Source organism: Caretta caretta, chromosome 5 (genome assembly GCF_965140235.1).
Source record: "Caretta caretta isolate rCarCar2 chromosome 5, rCarCar1.hap1, whole genome shotgun sequence".
NCBI classification, from domain to species: domain Eukaryota; kingdom Metazoa; phylum Chordata; order Testudines; family Cheloniidae; genus Caretta; species Caretta caretta.
The window spans coordinates 6,004,424-6,021,110 of NC_134210.1; the positions used below are offsets into that span (position 1 = coordinate 6,004,424).

At 46.7% G+C, this 16,687-nt stretch overlaps 1 protein-coding gene across 1 annotated transcript; it reads left to right on the forward strand.

Moving 5' to 3' along the window:
- Positions 1 to 2,528: 2,528 nt before the first annotated feature.
- On the forward strand, positions 2,529 to 16,386 carry LOC125636813 (phospholipase A2 inhibitor gamma subunit B-like). The gene is given in 6 exon segments (XM_048850529.2): positions 2,529 to 2,577; positions 8,595 to 8,670; positions 8,672 to 8,709; positions 12,961 to 13,113; positions 14,555 to 14,695; positions 16,178 to 16,386. Coding segments are annotated over 6 exon segments (666 nt in total).
- The last annotated feature ends 301 nt before the right edge of the window (positions 16,387 to 16,687 follow it).

Below are 16,687 nucleotides of genomic sequence, written 5' to 3' on the forward strand. Positions count from 1 at the left end.
TTGGTGTTTTCTAAAACTAATGCATGGTTCCCTTTTCCTTGTCATAACAGTTCTCTTTTCTCTTGAACAGACTCAGTGCTTGCGAGTGGGGAAGTTGCTTCTTAGAGGTGACCAGGGGTGGTGTTAAGTTTTCCTAGAATCCTGGGTGGGGTTCAAGCTGGTTCTGGGTTGCAGTGTGAAGAGGAACCCCTGGAAGTTATGCATGCACTGCCAATGCCTGTGGTGTCCTTTATCTGCAGATAAATGCAGGACTCGAGTCACCTGCCAGGTGCTTCTGGACAGAAGCCAACTGCTAACTACTGGGAGTTAGGAGAAGACTTTTCCATCTAGAGATTATCCTATAGGTGCCTATTACTGGGTTCCTTGTACCTCCCCCTGAAGCGGCTGGTGCTGGCCACTGCTGGAAGCTGGAATCTAGACAAGGTGGACCACAGTTTTGACCCAGTCTAGCAATTCCTATGGAAAGAAAGAGAGGTATTTAAGTGGCAATCAAGTGCCTCTTAGGCTGGCGAACCTTGTGTTTATTCGCTGCAAATGTCTAAGTCCTTCCTTGAGACTGGGGTAATCGCATTTGCTTTGACATGCTGGTAGAAAGGCAGGGGACTGTCAGTCCTGGTGTAATTGGAGAAAAGGCCAGTGTTGCTCGGTAAACCTGGCACTGCAGCAAGCCAATGATACATCTCCCGTAGCAAAGCGTAAGTGGCGTCATTCTATCCTCCCTTGGGCAGGTAAGCAGTTAGGAGCGGTGCTGGTGTGCAGTTATACTGACAGGGGTGTTTGCATTACAGGGGCATTACACAGCCGGGATCATATCAAAGCAATAAATAGCAATGATCCTGCTACAAAAGAAAAGCAATTGCTCCACACCTTAGGAAGAGATGCCCTCTACTTGTCGGCTGTTACATAACTGTCCACTACAGGATTTAGCATCAGATAAATGTCCGACAGGACAGTGGAGTGGAGTGGATCAGTCGGATCCAGCAATCCCTGTGATTTCTCCACTTGGACAGAGGTGTCTGCCTTGTCTGCAAGTATGCAGTTCCCAGAGATAACTGTATGGAAGGTAGGAAGGATTAGTTACAAGGTGTTTCTTAGCTAGGGGCATCTGAAAAAGCATGATGCGATTCAAAGAACATTTTTTTAACAGACCCAATTTTAATTCAAGCTGTCTCATAACCCAATTAACAGATGTATTTGAAAGTCTTCTGAAAATTGAGGCTTTTCTCACAGGATGTGTCAGGGTTCCTTCCCCACTCTGAAATCTAGGGTACAGATGTGGGGACCCACATGAAAGACCCCCTAAGCTTATTTCTACCAGCTTAGGTTAAAACTTCCCCAAGGCACAAAGTCTTTGCCCTTGGATTAGGTAAAACGCTGCCACCACCAAGTGTTTTAGACAAAGAACAGGGAAAGGACCACTTGGAGTTCCTATTTCCCCAAAATATCCCCCCCAAGCCCTTACACCCCCTTTCCTGGGGAGGCTTGAGAATAAGATGAGCACAAACTCCTTGGATTTTTAAGACCCAAAAAACCCAATCAGATTCTTAAAAATCAGAACTTTATTAGAAGAACAAAAAAAGATAAGAGAATAACTCTGTAAGATCAGAATGGAAGATAATCTTACAGGCAGTCAGATTCAAAATATAGAGAATCCCTCTAGCCAAAACCTTAAGTTACAAAAAGACTCAAAAACAGGAATACACATTTCCTCCCGCACAGCGAATTTCACAAGCCAAAAAACAAAAGAAAATCTAACACATTTTCTAGTTATATTACTTACTAACTTTATAGGAGTTGAATTGCTTGCTTTCTTGATCTGTCCCCAGCAGAGGCATCACACAGACAGACAGATAAAAGCCCTTTTTCCACCCCTCCAGATTTGAAAGTATCTTGTCCCCTCATTGGTCATTTTGGGTCAGGTGCAAGCCAGATTACCTTAGCTTCTTAACCCTTTACAGGTGAAAGGATTTTGCCTCTGGCCAGGAGGTATTTTATAGCACTGTATACAGAAAGGTGGTTACCCTTCCCTTTATATTTATGATAGGATGTGTGCTGTAAGTTTGAAAATGATACACAGTATTCTTCATTCGGAATGCATCCAATGAAGTGAGCTGTGTAGCTCACGAAAGCTTATGCTCAAATAAATTGGTTAGTCTCTAAGGTGCCACAAGTACTCCTTTTCTTTTTGCGAATACAGACTAACTCTGTTGCTACTCTGAAACCAGTATTCTTCATGTGAAACAAAGATGCTGAATACCTGCTTTAAATTAAACAAAGTAAAAAACAATGCACCCTTAACTATGAAACTTCTCCCAGTAGGTCCATAACAGTTACATTTCCCATAGTCCCTGGGAGTCTTCAGCAGGGTGTAGGAAGGCACTTAGCTTAACTTCCCTTATTTGCCGAATTTCATTTGTGAGGTTCTGCTGTTCAATCCAGTCTATAAAAGCCCCCTTTGGAGTGTTTGCTGTCAGAAATGAAAATTCAGCAGCTCTATTCCCATTGCAGCCTGTGCTCTCCCTGTCATCATGAAGGTTTCCTTCTCCTTCTGCATCCTCTTGGCTTTCATAGATGCAGGTGAGTCCCCTGATTTTCAGACTGTTGACCCTATTGCAGCCCAAAGTGTAGAACCGGCCCTGGAATTGCTGTTCTGCAGTTGGGTGTCTTCCCATCCTGGTGTGAAATATCCCTTACCCCTATGGATTTGTTCCCGCTGTCTTGTATTGGGATTGTGATAAATAAAGGGGGAGCTCCCTTTTATGGACACCCAGCCAGCCAGTTAGCTATAAAACCCCTATTAGGAGCTGTTCTCTACTTGCTTTACCTGTAAAGGGTTAACAAGCCCACAGGTGAAAGGAAAGGAGTGGGCACCTGACCAAAAGAGCCAATGGGAGGGCTAGAACTTTTTAAAATTGGGAAAAAACTTCCCTTTGTCTGTGTGTTGTTATTCTCTGGGAAAGAGGGGAACAGGGAACAGTTATGCTGTGAGAAGCTTTAAGCCAGGTATGAAAAACCATCAGATCATACCTAAAGATTGCTTATCTGAAACCCCAGAAATGTAAGTAAATTAGGGAATGTCTAGAAAGACGCGATTAGGGTTATTCCTGTTTATTTTTTACTGGCTTGTGGACTCCTCTGTGCTATCCCCAGATGCTTTTGTTCTGCTTGTAACCTTTAAGCTGAACCTCAAGAGAGCTATCTTGATGCTTAATTTTTGTAATTGTTTCTTTTTAAATCTAGCAAAAGCCTAAGTTCCAGATGTATTTTCTTTCTTTTTGTTTTTAATAAAATTTCCCCTTTTTAAAGAACAGGATTGGATTTTTGATGTCCTCAGAGGTTTATGCATATGTTGTTTAATTAGCTGGGGACAACAGCTAATTTCCTTTGTTTTCTTTCTCACCTCTTCCCCGGAGCGAGGGAGTGAAAGGGCTTGAGGGTACCCCACAGGAAGGAATTCCCAAGTGCGCCTTCCTGGGTTCCAAGGAGTTTGCATTTGGGTGGTGGCAGCATGTACCCATCCAAGGTCAGAGAGAAGCTGTGACTTAAGGAAGTTAATACAAGCCCGGAGTGGCCAGTATTAATTTTTAAAATCCTTGCGGAACCCCACCTTCTGCACTTGAAGTGCCAGAATGGGGAATAAGCCTTGACAGGGATGAATGGGGTTTGGGGTTAGCTGGGTTCATCCTTCATGCCCAATGCTCACTTTGCTTTAAAATGCACCTTGAGGTGTCCGGGCCTGACGAGAAGAGAAGGGATCATAGAATCATAGAATATCAGGGTTGGAAGGGACCCCAGAAGGTCATCTAGTCCAACCCCCTGCCCGAAGCAGGACCAATTCCCAGTTAAATCATCCCAGCCAGGGCTTTGTCAAGCCTGACCTTAAAAACCTCTAAGGAAGGAGATTCTACCACCTCCCTAGGTAACGCATTCCAGTGTTTCACCACCCTCTTAGTGAAAAAGTTTTTCCTAATATCCAATCTAAACCTCCCCCACTGCAACTTGAGACCATTACTCCTCGTTCTGTCATCTGCTACCATTGAGAACAGTCTAGAGCCATCCTCTTTGGAACCCCCTTTCAGGTAGTTGAAAGCAGCTATCAAATCCCCCCTCATTCTTCTCTTCTGCAGGCTAAACAATCCCAGCTCCCTCAGCCTCTCCTCATAAGTCATGTGTTCTAGACCCCTAATCATTTTTGTTGCCCTTCGCTGGACTCTCTCCAATTTATCCACATCCTTCTTGTAGTGTGGGGCCCAAAACTGGACACAGTACTCCAGATGAGGCCTCACCAATGTCGAATAGAGGGGAACGATCACGTCCCTCGATCTGCTCGCTATGCCCCTACTTATACATCCCAAAATGCCATTGGCCTTCTTGGCAACAAGGGCACACTGCTGACTCATATCCAGCTTCTCATCCACTGTCACCCCTAGGTCCTTTTCCGCAGAACTGCTGCCTAGCCATTCGGCCCCTAGTCTGTAGCGGTGCATTGGATTCTTCCGTCCTAAGTGCAGGACCCTGCACTTATCCTTATTGAACCTCATCAGATTTCTTTTGGCCCAATCCTCCAATTTGTCTAGGTCCCTCTGTATCCTATCCCTGCCCTCCAGCGTATCTACCACTCCTCCCAGTTTAGTATCATCCGCAAATTTGCTGAGAGTGCAATCTACACCATCCTCCAGATCATTTATGAAGATATTGAACAAAACCGGCCCCAGGACCGACCCCTGGGGCACTCCACTTGACACCGGCTGCCAACTAGACATGGAGCCATTGATCACTACCCGTTGAGCCCGACAATCTAGCCAGCTTTCTACCCACCTTATAGTGCATTCATCCAGCCCATACTTCCTTAACTTGCTGACAAGAATACTGTGGGAGACCGTGTCAAAAGCTTTGCTAAAGTCAAGATACAATACATCCACTGCTTTCCCTTCATCCACAGAACCAGTAATCTCATCATAAAAGGCGATTAGATTAGTCAGACATGACCTTCCCTTGGTGAATCCATGCTGGCTGTTCCTGATCACTTTCCTCTCATGCAAGTGCTTCAGGATTGATTCTTTGAGGACCTGCTCCATGATTTTTCCAGGGACTGAGGAGAGGCTGACTGGCCTGTAGTTCCCAGGATCCTCCTTCTTCCCTTTTTTAAAGATGGGCACTACATTAGCCTTTTTCCAGTCATCCGGGACTTCCCCGGTTCGCCACGACTTTTCAAAGATAATGGCCAATGGCTCTGCAATCACAGCCGCCAATTCCTTCAGCACTCTCGGATGCAACTCGTCCGGCCCCATGGACTTGTGCACGTCCAGCTTTTCTAAATAGTCCCTAACCACCTCTATCTCCACAGAGGGCTGGCCATCTCTTCCCCATTTTGTGATGCCCAGCGCAGCAGTCTGGGAGCTGACCTTGTTAGTGAAGACAGAGGCAAAAAAAGCATTGAGTACATTAGCTTTTTCCACATCCTCTGTCACTAGGTTGCCTCCCTCATTCAGTAAGGGGCCCACACTTTCCTTGGCTTTCTTCTTGTTGCCAACATACCTGAAGAAACCCTTCTTGTTACTCTTGACATCTCTTGCTAGCTGCAGCTCCAGGTGCGATTTGGCCCTCCTGATATCATTCCTATATGCCCGAGCAATATTTTTATACTCTTCCCTGGTCATATGTCCAACCTTGCAGTTCTTGTAAGCTTCTTTTTTATGTTTAAGATCCGCTAGGATTTCACCATTAAGCCAAGCTGGTCGCCTGCCATATTTACTATTCTTTCGACTCATCGGGATGGTTTGTCCCTGTAACCTCAACAGGGATTCCTTGAAATACAGCCAGCTCTCCTGGACTCCTTTCCCCTTCATGTTAGTCCCCCAGGGGATCCTGGCCATCCGTTCCCTGAGGGAGTTGAAGTCTGCTTTCCTGAAGTCCAGGGTCCGTATCCTGCTGCTTACCTTTCTTCCCTGCATCAGGATCCTGAACTCAACCAACTCATGGTCACTGCCTCCCAGATTCCCATCCACTTTTGCTTCCCCCACTAATTCTACCCGGTTTGTGAGCAGCAGGTCAAGAAAAGCGCCCTCCCTAGTTGGCTCCTCTATCACTTGTGCCAGGAAATTGTCCCCTACGCTTTCCAAAAACTTCCTGGATTGTCTATGCACCGCTGTATTGCTCTCCCAGCAGATATCAGGAAAATTAAAGTCACCCATGAGAACCAGGGCGTGCGATCTAGTAGCTTCCGTGAGCTGCCAGAAGAAAGCCTCATCTACCTCATCCCCCTGGTCTGGTGGTCTATAGCAGACTCCCACCACTACATCACTCCTGTTGCTCACACTTCTAAACTTAATCCAGAGACACTCAGGTTTTTCTACAGTTTCGTACCGGAGCTCTGAGCAGTCATACTGCTCCCTTACATACAGTGCTACTCCCCCACCTTTTCTGCCCTGCCTGTCCTTCCTGAACAGTTTATAACCATCCATGACAGTACTCCAGTCATGTGAGTTATCCCACCAAGTCTCTGTTATTCCAATCACGTCATAGTTCCTTGACCTCACCAGGACCTCCAGTTCCCCCTGCTTGTTTCCAAGGCTTTGTGCATTCGTATATAAGCACTTGAGATAACCTGCTGATCGCCCCTCATTCCCAGTATGAGGCAGGAGCCCTCCCCTCACAGACATTCCTGCCTGTGCTTCCTCCCGGTATCCCGCTTTCCCACTTACCTCAGGGCTTTGGTCTCCTTCCCCCGGTGAACCTAGTTTAAAGCCCTCCTCACTAGGTTAGCCAGCCTGCTGGCAAAGATGCTCTTCCCTCTCTTTGTAAGTTGGAGCCCGTCTCTGCCCAGCACTCCTCCTTCATGGAACACCATCCCATGGTCAAAGAATCCAAAGCCTTCTCTCCGACACCACCTGCGTAGCCATTCGTTGACTTCGACGATTCGACGGTCCCTACCCAGGCCTTTTCCTTCCACAGGAAGGATGGACGAGAACACCACTTGCGCCTCCAACTCCTTTATCCTTCTTCCCAGAGCCACGTAGTCCGCAGTGATCTGCTCAAGGTCATTCTTGGCAGTATCATTGGTGCCCACGTGGAGAAGCAGGAAGGGGTAGCGATCCGAGGGCTTGATGAGTCTCGGCAGTCTCTCCATCACATCGCGAATCCTAGCCCCTGGCAAGCAGCAGACTTCTCGGTTTTCCCGGTCAGGGCGGCAGATAGATGACTCAGTCCCCTGGAGGAGAGAGTCCCCGACCACCACCACCCGCCTTCTCCTCTTGGGAGTGGTGGTCGTGGAACCCCCAAACTCAGGACATCGCATCTCATGCCTTCCAACCAGCGGAGTCTCCTTCTGCTTTCTCGCCCCAGACATATCATCTGGTCCACTCTCCGCAACGGTACCTGTGGAGAGAACTAAATCAGGAACTAAATCAGGATCAGGAACTAAATGGGAGGAAATGCCAGCTAGACATTAGTAAAGAGACTCATAGACTTTAAGGTCAGAAGGGACCATTATGATCATCTAGTCTGACCTCCTGCACAACGCAGGCTACAGAATCTCACCCACCTACTCCTGCAACAAATCCCTGACCTATGTCTGAGCTACTGAAGTCCTCATCTCATGGTTTAAAGGCTTCAAGGTGCAGAGAATCCTCCAGCAAGTAACCGATGCCCCACACTGCAGTGGAAGGCGAAAAACCCCCAGGGCCTCTGCCAATCTGCCCTGGAGGAAAATTCCTTCCTGACACCAAATATGGTGATCAGCTAAACCCTGAGCATGTGGGCAAAACTCACCAGCCAGGCACCCAGGAAAGAATTCTCTGTAGTAACTCAGATCCCATCTAACATCCCATCACAGGCCATTGGGCATATTTACCACTAACAGTCAAAGATCAATTAGTTGCCAAAATTAGGCTATCCCACCATACCATCCCCTTTATAAACTTATCAAGCTTAGTCTTGAAGCCAGATATGTCTTTTGCCTCCACTGCTCCTCTTGGAAGGCTGTTCCAGAACTTCACTCCTCTGATGGCTAGAAACCTTTTTCTAATTTCAAGTCTAAACTTCCTGATGGCCAGATTATATCCATTTGTTCTTGTGTCCACATTGGTACTGAGCTTAAATAATTCCTCTCCCTTCCTGGTATTTATCCCTCTGATATATTTGTAGAGAGCAATCCTATCTCCCCTCAGCCTTCTTTTGATTAGGCTAAACAAGACAAGCTCTTTGAGTCTCCTTTCATAAGAGGTTCTAGCTGCAGGGTACTCTCTCCAGTGAATTATCTCCATTGTGGTTGAAGCAGAGAGGAAATGAGGCACGAGGGGGGAAATGGAGAGCTGCATCATGCATTAGTGCCATCCCTGGACTAGAAGAATCAGGGAATCCTATCCCCCAAGGCTGCATACCAGCTGTAAAGTGATACTGACCCCTCAGGACATACAAGCCCCAGCAGCGTTGCTGACTGTTCCCTTGAACGTTGTGGCTTAGTCAAACAGGTCAGCAGATACAAGAGGAAAACCAGAGGATGCCTGCTGGTGAAGAAGATGAAGCTTGAAAGGAGAAGTGAGAAACATTCATAGCAACCGCTAAGACAAAGTGTGTTCCCTTTTCTTCCCTAGGGAGCTCTCTTCAGTGTGAGGTTTGCCATGAAATAGGGGAGAGCTGTTCCGGCCCCATGGAAACCTGCGATAGTGGCAGATACCTGTGGGGTCATAAAGCATGAAATTGTACAAGGTAGGTAAGAGAGAGCTTAAACCAGAGTGGTGCAGTGGACAGAGCTGGGAGGCAAGACTCCTGGGTTTTATTCCTATCTCTGCCACTGACTGGCTGGGTTACCCTGGGTGAGTTACATACCCACTCTATGCCTCAGTTTCCCATCAATCAAAGGGTGGGGCATGATGCTTGTGAAGCAGGTGGAACTGTCTGGATGAAAAGCACTAAGTATTATTATTAAGCCAAGCAGTGTTTCCTACCTGGCAACAAACAGTGTGAGGGTCCAGTTTTCAAACTTGGAGGGGAGGGACCTAAACACCAATTTGATTCTCCAGGGCACCTGTTTGAGCATCCAGATTTATGGCCCCAGCACTGTGGCTTTGCCTGCATCCCTTCCCACTTATCCACATCCCCAGTCCCTAAGTCACCCTGTCATCCCCTCAAGGCACCTGCGTCGACATCTGGACACAACCCAGCTGTGTGAGTGAGATTCACCTTTAACCCAGGCAGTGTCAGATACCAGAGGGCTCCCATAGGCAGTTCCTGTGGGAGGGTGCTAGACTCAGGAGCCTGGTATAGAAACATGGACAGATAGACTGCGTAAGGACCCACTGGCCTGGAACCGGGGGCTCGGGGAGACGCTACTTCCTCGCTGCTATCTGGGGTGCCACCCTGAGGTGCTGAGACATGAAGCCCCACAGGCAGTCCTGCCCGAACAAGGACAAGTGACAGCCCTCCATGATTCCCTGGCACTCCCCATATAAACCAGGAAGATGTTTCTGAAAGTTGTCTGAGCAATGCAGACCACCAGTGTGTTTCTGTCTTAGACTGCACTTTGCCAAACCTCGCAGTGACAGACTCCTGACTCCTAACCTAGTCAGCCTTGGTCCTGGTTTACTCTCCTTGGCTTAAAGCCCTTTGCTGTCCTTGGTGAAAGCCCCTTGCCAGCCTTACCCTGATTCACGCCTCACTCTCTCAATTTTTAACAGACTCTGACTTGGTTTTGACGTGGCCTGTCTCTGGATTGATCTTGACCTCCGGACCTGATACTGAGCAGCTCACTTGATGCCCAGAGTCCTCCCATGACCCAGCCCTGATTGGTAGAGAGCCAGCACTATACAAGCATCTAGCGTTAGAGACAGACCAGCATTAGTGAGTCTAGGGATGTAGATAGACAAACTCCCCCGCTTCTCAGCAGCCTTACCAAGGCTTACAGGGCACAGGGATAAAACTGGTCTCCTTCTTGGCCAATACAACAGGGATTCATAGTTTTCAAGGCCAGAAGGGACACTGCGACCATCTAGTCAGGATCTCCTATAGAATGCAGGCCGGAGAACTTTTCCCCCAATAATTCCTAGAGCAGATCTTTTACCAAACCCTCCAATCTTGATTTTAAAATTGTCAGTGATGGAGAATCTACTATGACCATTGGTAAATTACTCACAAGTTATGCCTTATTTCCAGTCTGAATTTGTCTAGCTTCAACTTCCAACCATTTGATCATGTAATACATTTCTCTGCTCGACTGAGGAGCCCAATAGTGAATTGAGGACCTCCAGGACTAACAGCACAAGTCTCTACAGCTGAAGCGAGGCTCTCGGTAGCTCAGGGCTGTAACGGACTATCATGCATGGAGTGGGCACAGATGGGCACACAGCATAGCTTGGACCAGTGGGTAACAACTGTTTACTAAAGAGTCCCAAGAATGGGGTGTTCTTGCTGGGGTACAGCTGCAGTGAGACTTGGTGGCCACTAGCTGCTCCCCATGTAAATATTACAGTATGGGGTGGGGAGGCATGAAACTCCTCCCTAGTGTCTGAGATGTGATTGTGGGTAATCGCCATGCCCCCATCAGCACCAGCTGCAGGATGGTTTTGTTGTCCTCAAGCCCCATATTGTTTTGTATCATCCTGTCACGATGCTGGGAAGGCCATGCTGTGTCATGATTGCGGGGAAAGGGAAGAGAGGGAGCAAAGAAGTCACTGCAGGAAGGAATGCCCCTCAGGGCTGGGTGTGACAGTCAGGGTCCAGACACTCCAAGGGGAGAACGGAGATGGGGGAATCTGAACCCCAAAGAGTAAGCAATTGAATCAACCAGTTGTACACCATGTTATTGTGTATAAAAATATGTCGAGTAAGATCTTTTATGAAAGCTTGTAATGTTCTGAACTTGATGGTTCTTAGGAGACATGTATACAGACTGTGGGTATGAATCTGTGTATTTCTGTATATAGCACAGTATGCTCATGCCCTATGCTACAATTTTAAATACACCTGTCAAGGTCAAGGTTCCTTCCCCACTCTGAACTCTAGGGTACAGATGTGGGGACCTGCATGAAAGATCCCCTAAGCTTATTCTTACCAGCTTAGGTTAAAACTTCCCCAAGGTACAAACTATTTTACCTTTTGCCCTTGGACTTTATTGCTGGCACCACCAAGCGTCTGACAAATATATAACAGGGAAAGAGCCCGCTTGGAAATGTCTTTCCCCTGCAAAATCCTCCCTAAACCCTACACCCCCTTTCCTGGGGAAGGCTTGATAAAAATCCTCACCAATTTGCATAGGTGACCACAGACCCAAACCCTTGGATCTTAAGAACAATGAAAAAGCAATCAGGTTCTTAAAAGAAGAATTTTAATTGAAGAAAAAGTAAAAGAATCACCTCTGTCAAATCAGGTTGGTAAATACCTTACAGGGTAATCAGATTCAAAACATAGAGAATCCCTCTAGGCAAAACCTTAAGTTACAAAAAGACACAAAACCAGGAATATACATTCCATTCAGCACAGCTTATTTTATCAGCAATTTAAACAAAACAAAATCTAACGCATCTCTAGCTAGATTACTTACTAAGTTCTAAGACTCCATTCCTTTTCTGTTCCTGACAAAAAAAATAACACACAGACAGAGAGAACCTTTGTTTCTCCCTCCCCTCCAGCTTTGAAAGTATCTTGTCTCCTCATTGGTCATTTTGGTCAGGTGCCAGGGAGGTTATCCTTGGTTCTTAACCCTTTACAGGTGAAAGGGTTTCTCCTCTGGCCAGGAGGGATTTAAAGGTGTTTACCCTTCCCTTTATGTTTATGACAACACCTCACAGCAGCGATGGGCTCCTTCCAAGCCAGGTGTTTTCACAAACCAGTCCTAAGTAATGACCCATGAAAAGACAAATTATGGACTATTACAGTTGACAGAGACACCCTGACTGTCAAATTGAGAGGGAACCTCCCGCAATGCTCTGATTAACCATGAATTGAGAGAAAGGATAAACCCCTGCAAACCCTCTTACAAGGGAAGGGAACAGGATTTGAAGTGAAAGGTATCAGAACTGAGGAACAGTCTCAGGCATGGGGCTGTCTGTCTTGCACACTGGATTCCCTCTATGGCAGGGGATATGCTGGGAAACTGTTCAAAGGTAACTTCTATTAGCAAAGGGAATTTAGCTAATGTTGAAGTGTAAAGCCTGAAGTTGAATATTTATGTTTATTTTCTGTGTCACTTGTCCGTGTTTGCTTCTTCTTCCTAGTTCATCTTTGGAACTGTGATTTGTCTACAACATAAACGTCTTGTTGATTTTTACCCCAAGCAGGTCTCTGATGTGCAAACTGTGTGGAGTGTGTTTGCCAAAATGAACTGATAACCAGGGGCAAGTTTCACTTCTTCCGGGGGGTGACGAAGCAGAGTTGGGAAAGTCCGAGTGTCCAGTAGTTAAGAACTTGGTGGGTAGAGAGATTTCTGGGGACTCAGGATCAGAAGGGCTGGTGGAGTCGCCGGGGCAGGAGTAACTGGGCTGGGTAAGACCTTTACGCTTGTAGGGTGGCTACTGGTGTCAAGGCTCTGAGTCATAGGGTATGTCTACACTAGCCACATTACAGCATGGCAGCACTGTGAAGTGGGCAGTGTAGACACACTTTATCGCCGGGGGAAGAACTCTCCCAGCGATTAAAAAACCCCCCTACCCCTAATGAGGGGCGGTAGCTTTATCGCTGGGAGCACGGCACCCGGTGATAAAGCGCTGTCTATATTGGCACTTTTCAGGGCTAAAACTTTTGTCGCTTGGGGGGGGGGGGCAGGGCACGTTTTTTCACACCCCTGAACGACAAAAGTTTTAGCCCTGAAAGTGACAGTATAGACACAGCCACAGCAATGTAGCGTTAACACACCCAAAGTTACAGGACAGGCGGTGAGAGAACCCCTTACTGCTCTGGGGGAGCCTCAAAGCATCACAGTGGGCCTGTTTTGTTCGTAACTCCACATGTTTTTCTTTGTTATAGCGTCAGAGAGGATTGTGATAACTCAAAAGTCCTGCCTGTACTCCAATAGTTGCCGAACAGACTCCATTAGTATGAACTTTGGGAACGGAATGACACACAGGAGCAGAATCACCTGCGGTGTGGGAGAAGACTGTAAAACAGCATCTGACCCACGTATGTATCTACGGCATGTGCTCTCCTCCCCTTTCCACCGCCTCCTCTTCCTTTTCCCACCCACCTGCCAGGAGGAGGCTCATCCTAGGCTTACAGTGAAACTCCTGCTCTCTATCCTAAGTTTGCACCAAACTGGGAATTCACCCAGACCCCGCCAGGGATTGCCCTGCTGCTCTCTAAGATGTTGTGAGAGATTAAGAATGAGGCGAGATTTCAGTAGGAAATTTCACCTGCTTTACAGGGGTGCTCTACGGAATAACACTGAGTCCCTGAGAACATGCCGGGAGCAGTGGACTGAATAACTCTCAGTCTCTGAGAATAGCCACTTGACCTGCAGTGGGCCTGTTGTATTAAGTGAGAGGGAGTATATGGTGGTAAAATAACCCAGTCGCTGTCCAACATTAAACAGTGTTAAACAAGGTCCGGGGTTTGATATACAGAGACGTCAGCCTGCTTAGCACCATGGGAAACACACCATGAAACATCCTTTTAACCTTTTAATAAAGAAATAGAAAAGAAGGAAAAGCTGTGAAAGCCTTTGAAAGGTAAAGTATGAAATCAGGCTTTCATTTTCACACCCTTTCCCTTTAGCTGGAGAGAGTCTTTAGGAGGAAAAAAAACCCCTTGTTTAGTCTCTTGGGGTAAATAACTGTCACTCTCGGTTGCATTTTGGATTCAGCTGGAGACAGTAAAGGCGGTGATGTCATCTGGATCCCTCTCTCTGGCCCTGATCTCTCAGGATCAGGATGACAAAGGCCTGGGGTCCCAGGAAACAGGCATGGGGGTGGGTATGGCAGCCATGATGGTGAAGCTCACTTCAGTAGTCTCTGTCTGTTCTTTTGAGTGTTCTGCTCCCTCCCAAAAAAGAATCCGAAAAGGGAGGGATGGACAGAACAGCCCATCCCCTCATTATTTTGTCCACCAATTAGGCCTAATAGCTGACACCGATTTTGGTTCATTAACTTCTGTTTCCAAGTCTTCTGTGTTTACAGAGCATGATTTCAACGTAGTCCTTGAATTATATCGGTGTGGCTTTTGGTTTGGACTAATTTAGTCTCTCTGTTCTAGTTCTCTTGCACCTATTTATTACATTCCTCATTGAAAATAACGACCTATTTTCCATGGTAAAAGTTATAGACCAGTTGTCACAACAAGCCTTGCACTGAATAACTCCCCGCTGGGGTGGGGAGGAGTAGGATAGGCGTCTGAGTTCCTACTAACCAGATTCTACACGGGAGAAGGCTTCACTCGGCAAAACTCTCATGTCAGCAGAGACTAGACTCAACTGCCTGTGGTATATCCTGAGCTAGACCTGTAGTCCCTTGTTGTGGGAGGATTTAAAGGGCCATTTGATGATTTGCTGCCAAGCTCCCTCAACCCAATGCCAGCTGTCCCTGCTAACATTGTCAAAGCTGACTGTGATCCTTCTGGTTCTTCCCAGTGCCACCGATGAACACCATTCCCAATGGCCTGCAGTGTCCAGCATGCTACGCTGAGAATTCTTACCAGTGTAGTGAAAACACCGTGAGTTGTACGGGAGTCCAGACCCAGTGTTTTGATATAGCTGGGAAAATAACCATCGGTAACTTATTTATTTTTTCCTGTTAGATTTTGGTTAATTTTGCAAACGCCATTCTATGAAATGCTTCAAAGAGAAATGAGAGAAAGCAAATTTAAAAAAAAGCAAAAGAAATGTCAATGACACTGAATGGGAACAAATCTGAAACTGGTACAAGGGAATGTTTCCCCCCCCCCCTTTCCATGTTGTGTACAGTTAACCTGTGGAATTCATTGCCACAGGGTATTATTGAAGCCAAGATCTTAGCAGGCTTCATAAAAGAATCAGACATTTAGAAAATTAATAAGTATGGATAAGAACATCTACACTTATGGTAGATAAGATTTAAGCCCTCTTGCTTCTGAGTCTAAAACAGCTACTACCTAAATGGAGATTACGCAGAAACTTCCCCTCGGAACAGGTGACCGTTTAGCTATGTATAACCATGATCTTCCTCTGAAACATATGCTACTGGTCATTGTTGGTGGCAGGATACTGGATTAGATGGACCCCTAATCTGATCTGGTCTGGTAATTCCATTTTTCCTGAATTAAAAAAAATGTAAACAGTGTCCCCTTGCTGCTGATCGGTAGCAGGCTGGCTTCCCCTTAGAAAAGAAATTAGTGTTATGGAGTCTGAGTATTTTCTGAGTGTAACTTGTTTATTTACACTATATACATCAATCCCTGAACAGAGGTGATTGCAAGCAACCCTCTCTTTCAGAAATCTCAGCCTCCAAACCAAAGCCCGATTCCCAGGAAGCAATGCACCAAGTATTGGCTCTAGTTAGAGAGATTAAGACAGAGAGCAAACTCTCCTGCTGCTTGCAACAGCCCCTAGCCCACCAAAAAAACACCTGCTTCACAAGCTAACAACCACCCAGCATCTTGTCAGACTGAAGAGTGCTTGCACACTAAGAAAAAGGACTTGCTGGACTGTGTGTAACAGAGCCACCAGGTGACTCCCAGTCTGAATAAACATCACTCATGTATTTAGATACATAATTACATGCATACTTTCTCTGACACAATAATACTGCCAGTTCTCCAGCTGGCCATAGAGACTTCCAGAGTAGAAAAAAATCCTGATTCCTAATGTAATAAGTAGAAAAATCCCCATGTGAGGGGAAAAATTGAAAAGCTTCCCATCCTTTTATTCATCGGAAAGCAGGGGGTCGGGGGAGCCCAGCTGACCCCCATTATTTCCGGTCAATCAAACTGACTCCAGTTGCCTCTTTAGATGTTTCTTTTAAAATGTATTTAACGGCTTTCAGAGAAAGTGACCTGACAGGAACTCTCCTGCCCAGCAGAGGAGCTAACACTTAGTGTCCTGCCGGTGACTGGAAGTGGCAGGGGATGAGGGGTGGGAAGAGGAAGGATCAGAGAAGGACAGGGAGACTAGAACAACCTTGATAGCCTCACGGGGGGTAGCACTATTGGGACTGACTAGCGACGGGATGAGCCAGAGCTCCCCTGATGCCTGGTATGTGCTTCTTCCTCTGTGCAGGTGTCCTACCCCTCAAAACTGCAATGAAGGGCTGCACCACCGAGTCTGAGTGTGCTGCTCCAAAAGGGGAGAAAGGGTTGGATGTGAACTTCGTGAGGTTTGAGTGCAAACCAGCCTCCAGCAGAGGCCACAAGGCTCTTGGATTTGCCCCTCGAGTCACCCTCCTTCCAGCACTGTCAGGGCTTATCTTGGTGCTGCCGCTTTCTTGATCTTCCCTGCAGGCCATGGGACACATGCCCAGCATTGCTGTGCTGAAGCCATTCTATCTGCTGCTCGCACATGGCACGTTCTGCATTTGTTTTTCCCTTGTAGGGACTCTCCGTTTTCTACTGGAATCTCTCTGCTTTAGCCTTTTTCAGTGAAGTCAAGAAAAATCTTCTAGATATTTGATTTATTTAAGCTGGTGAAGTTTACTTATATTGGGCATCACAATGGCTAGACTGGGACCCAGCGAGACCCTGTGTAGAACCACTAGACAGAACAAGTGGTGGAAATGAAAGCATTCAAAAC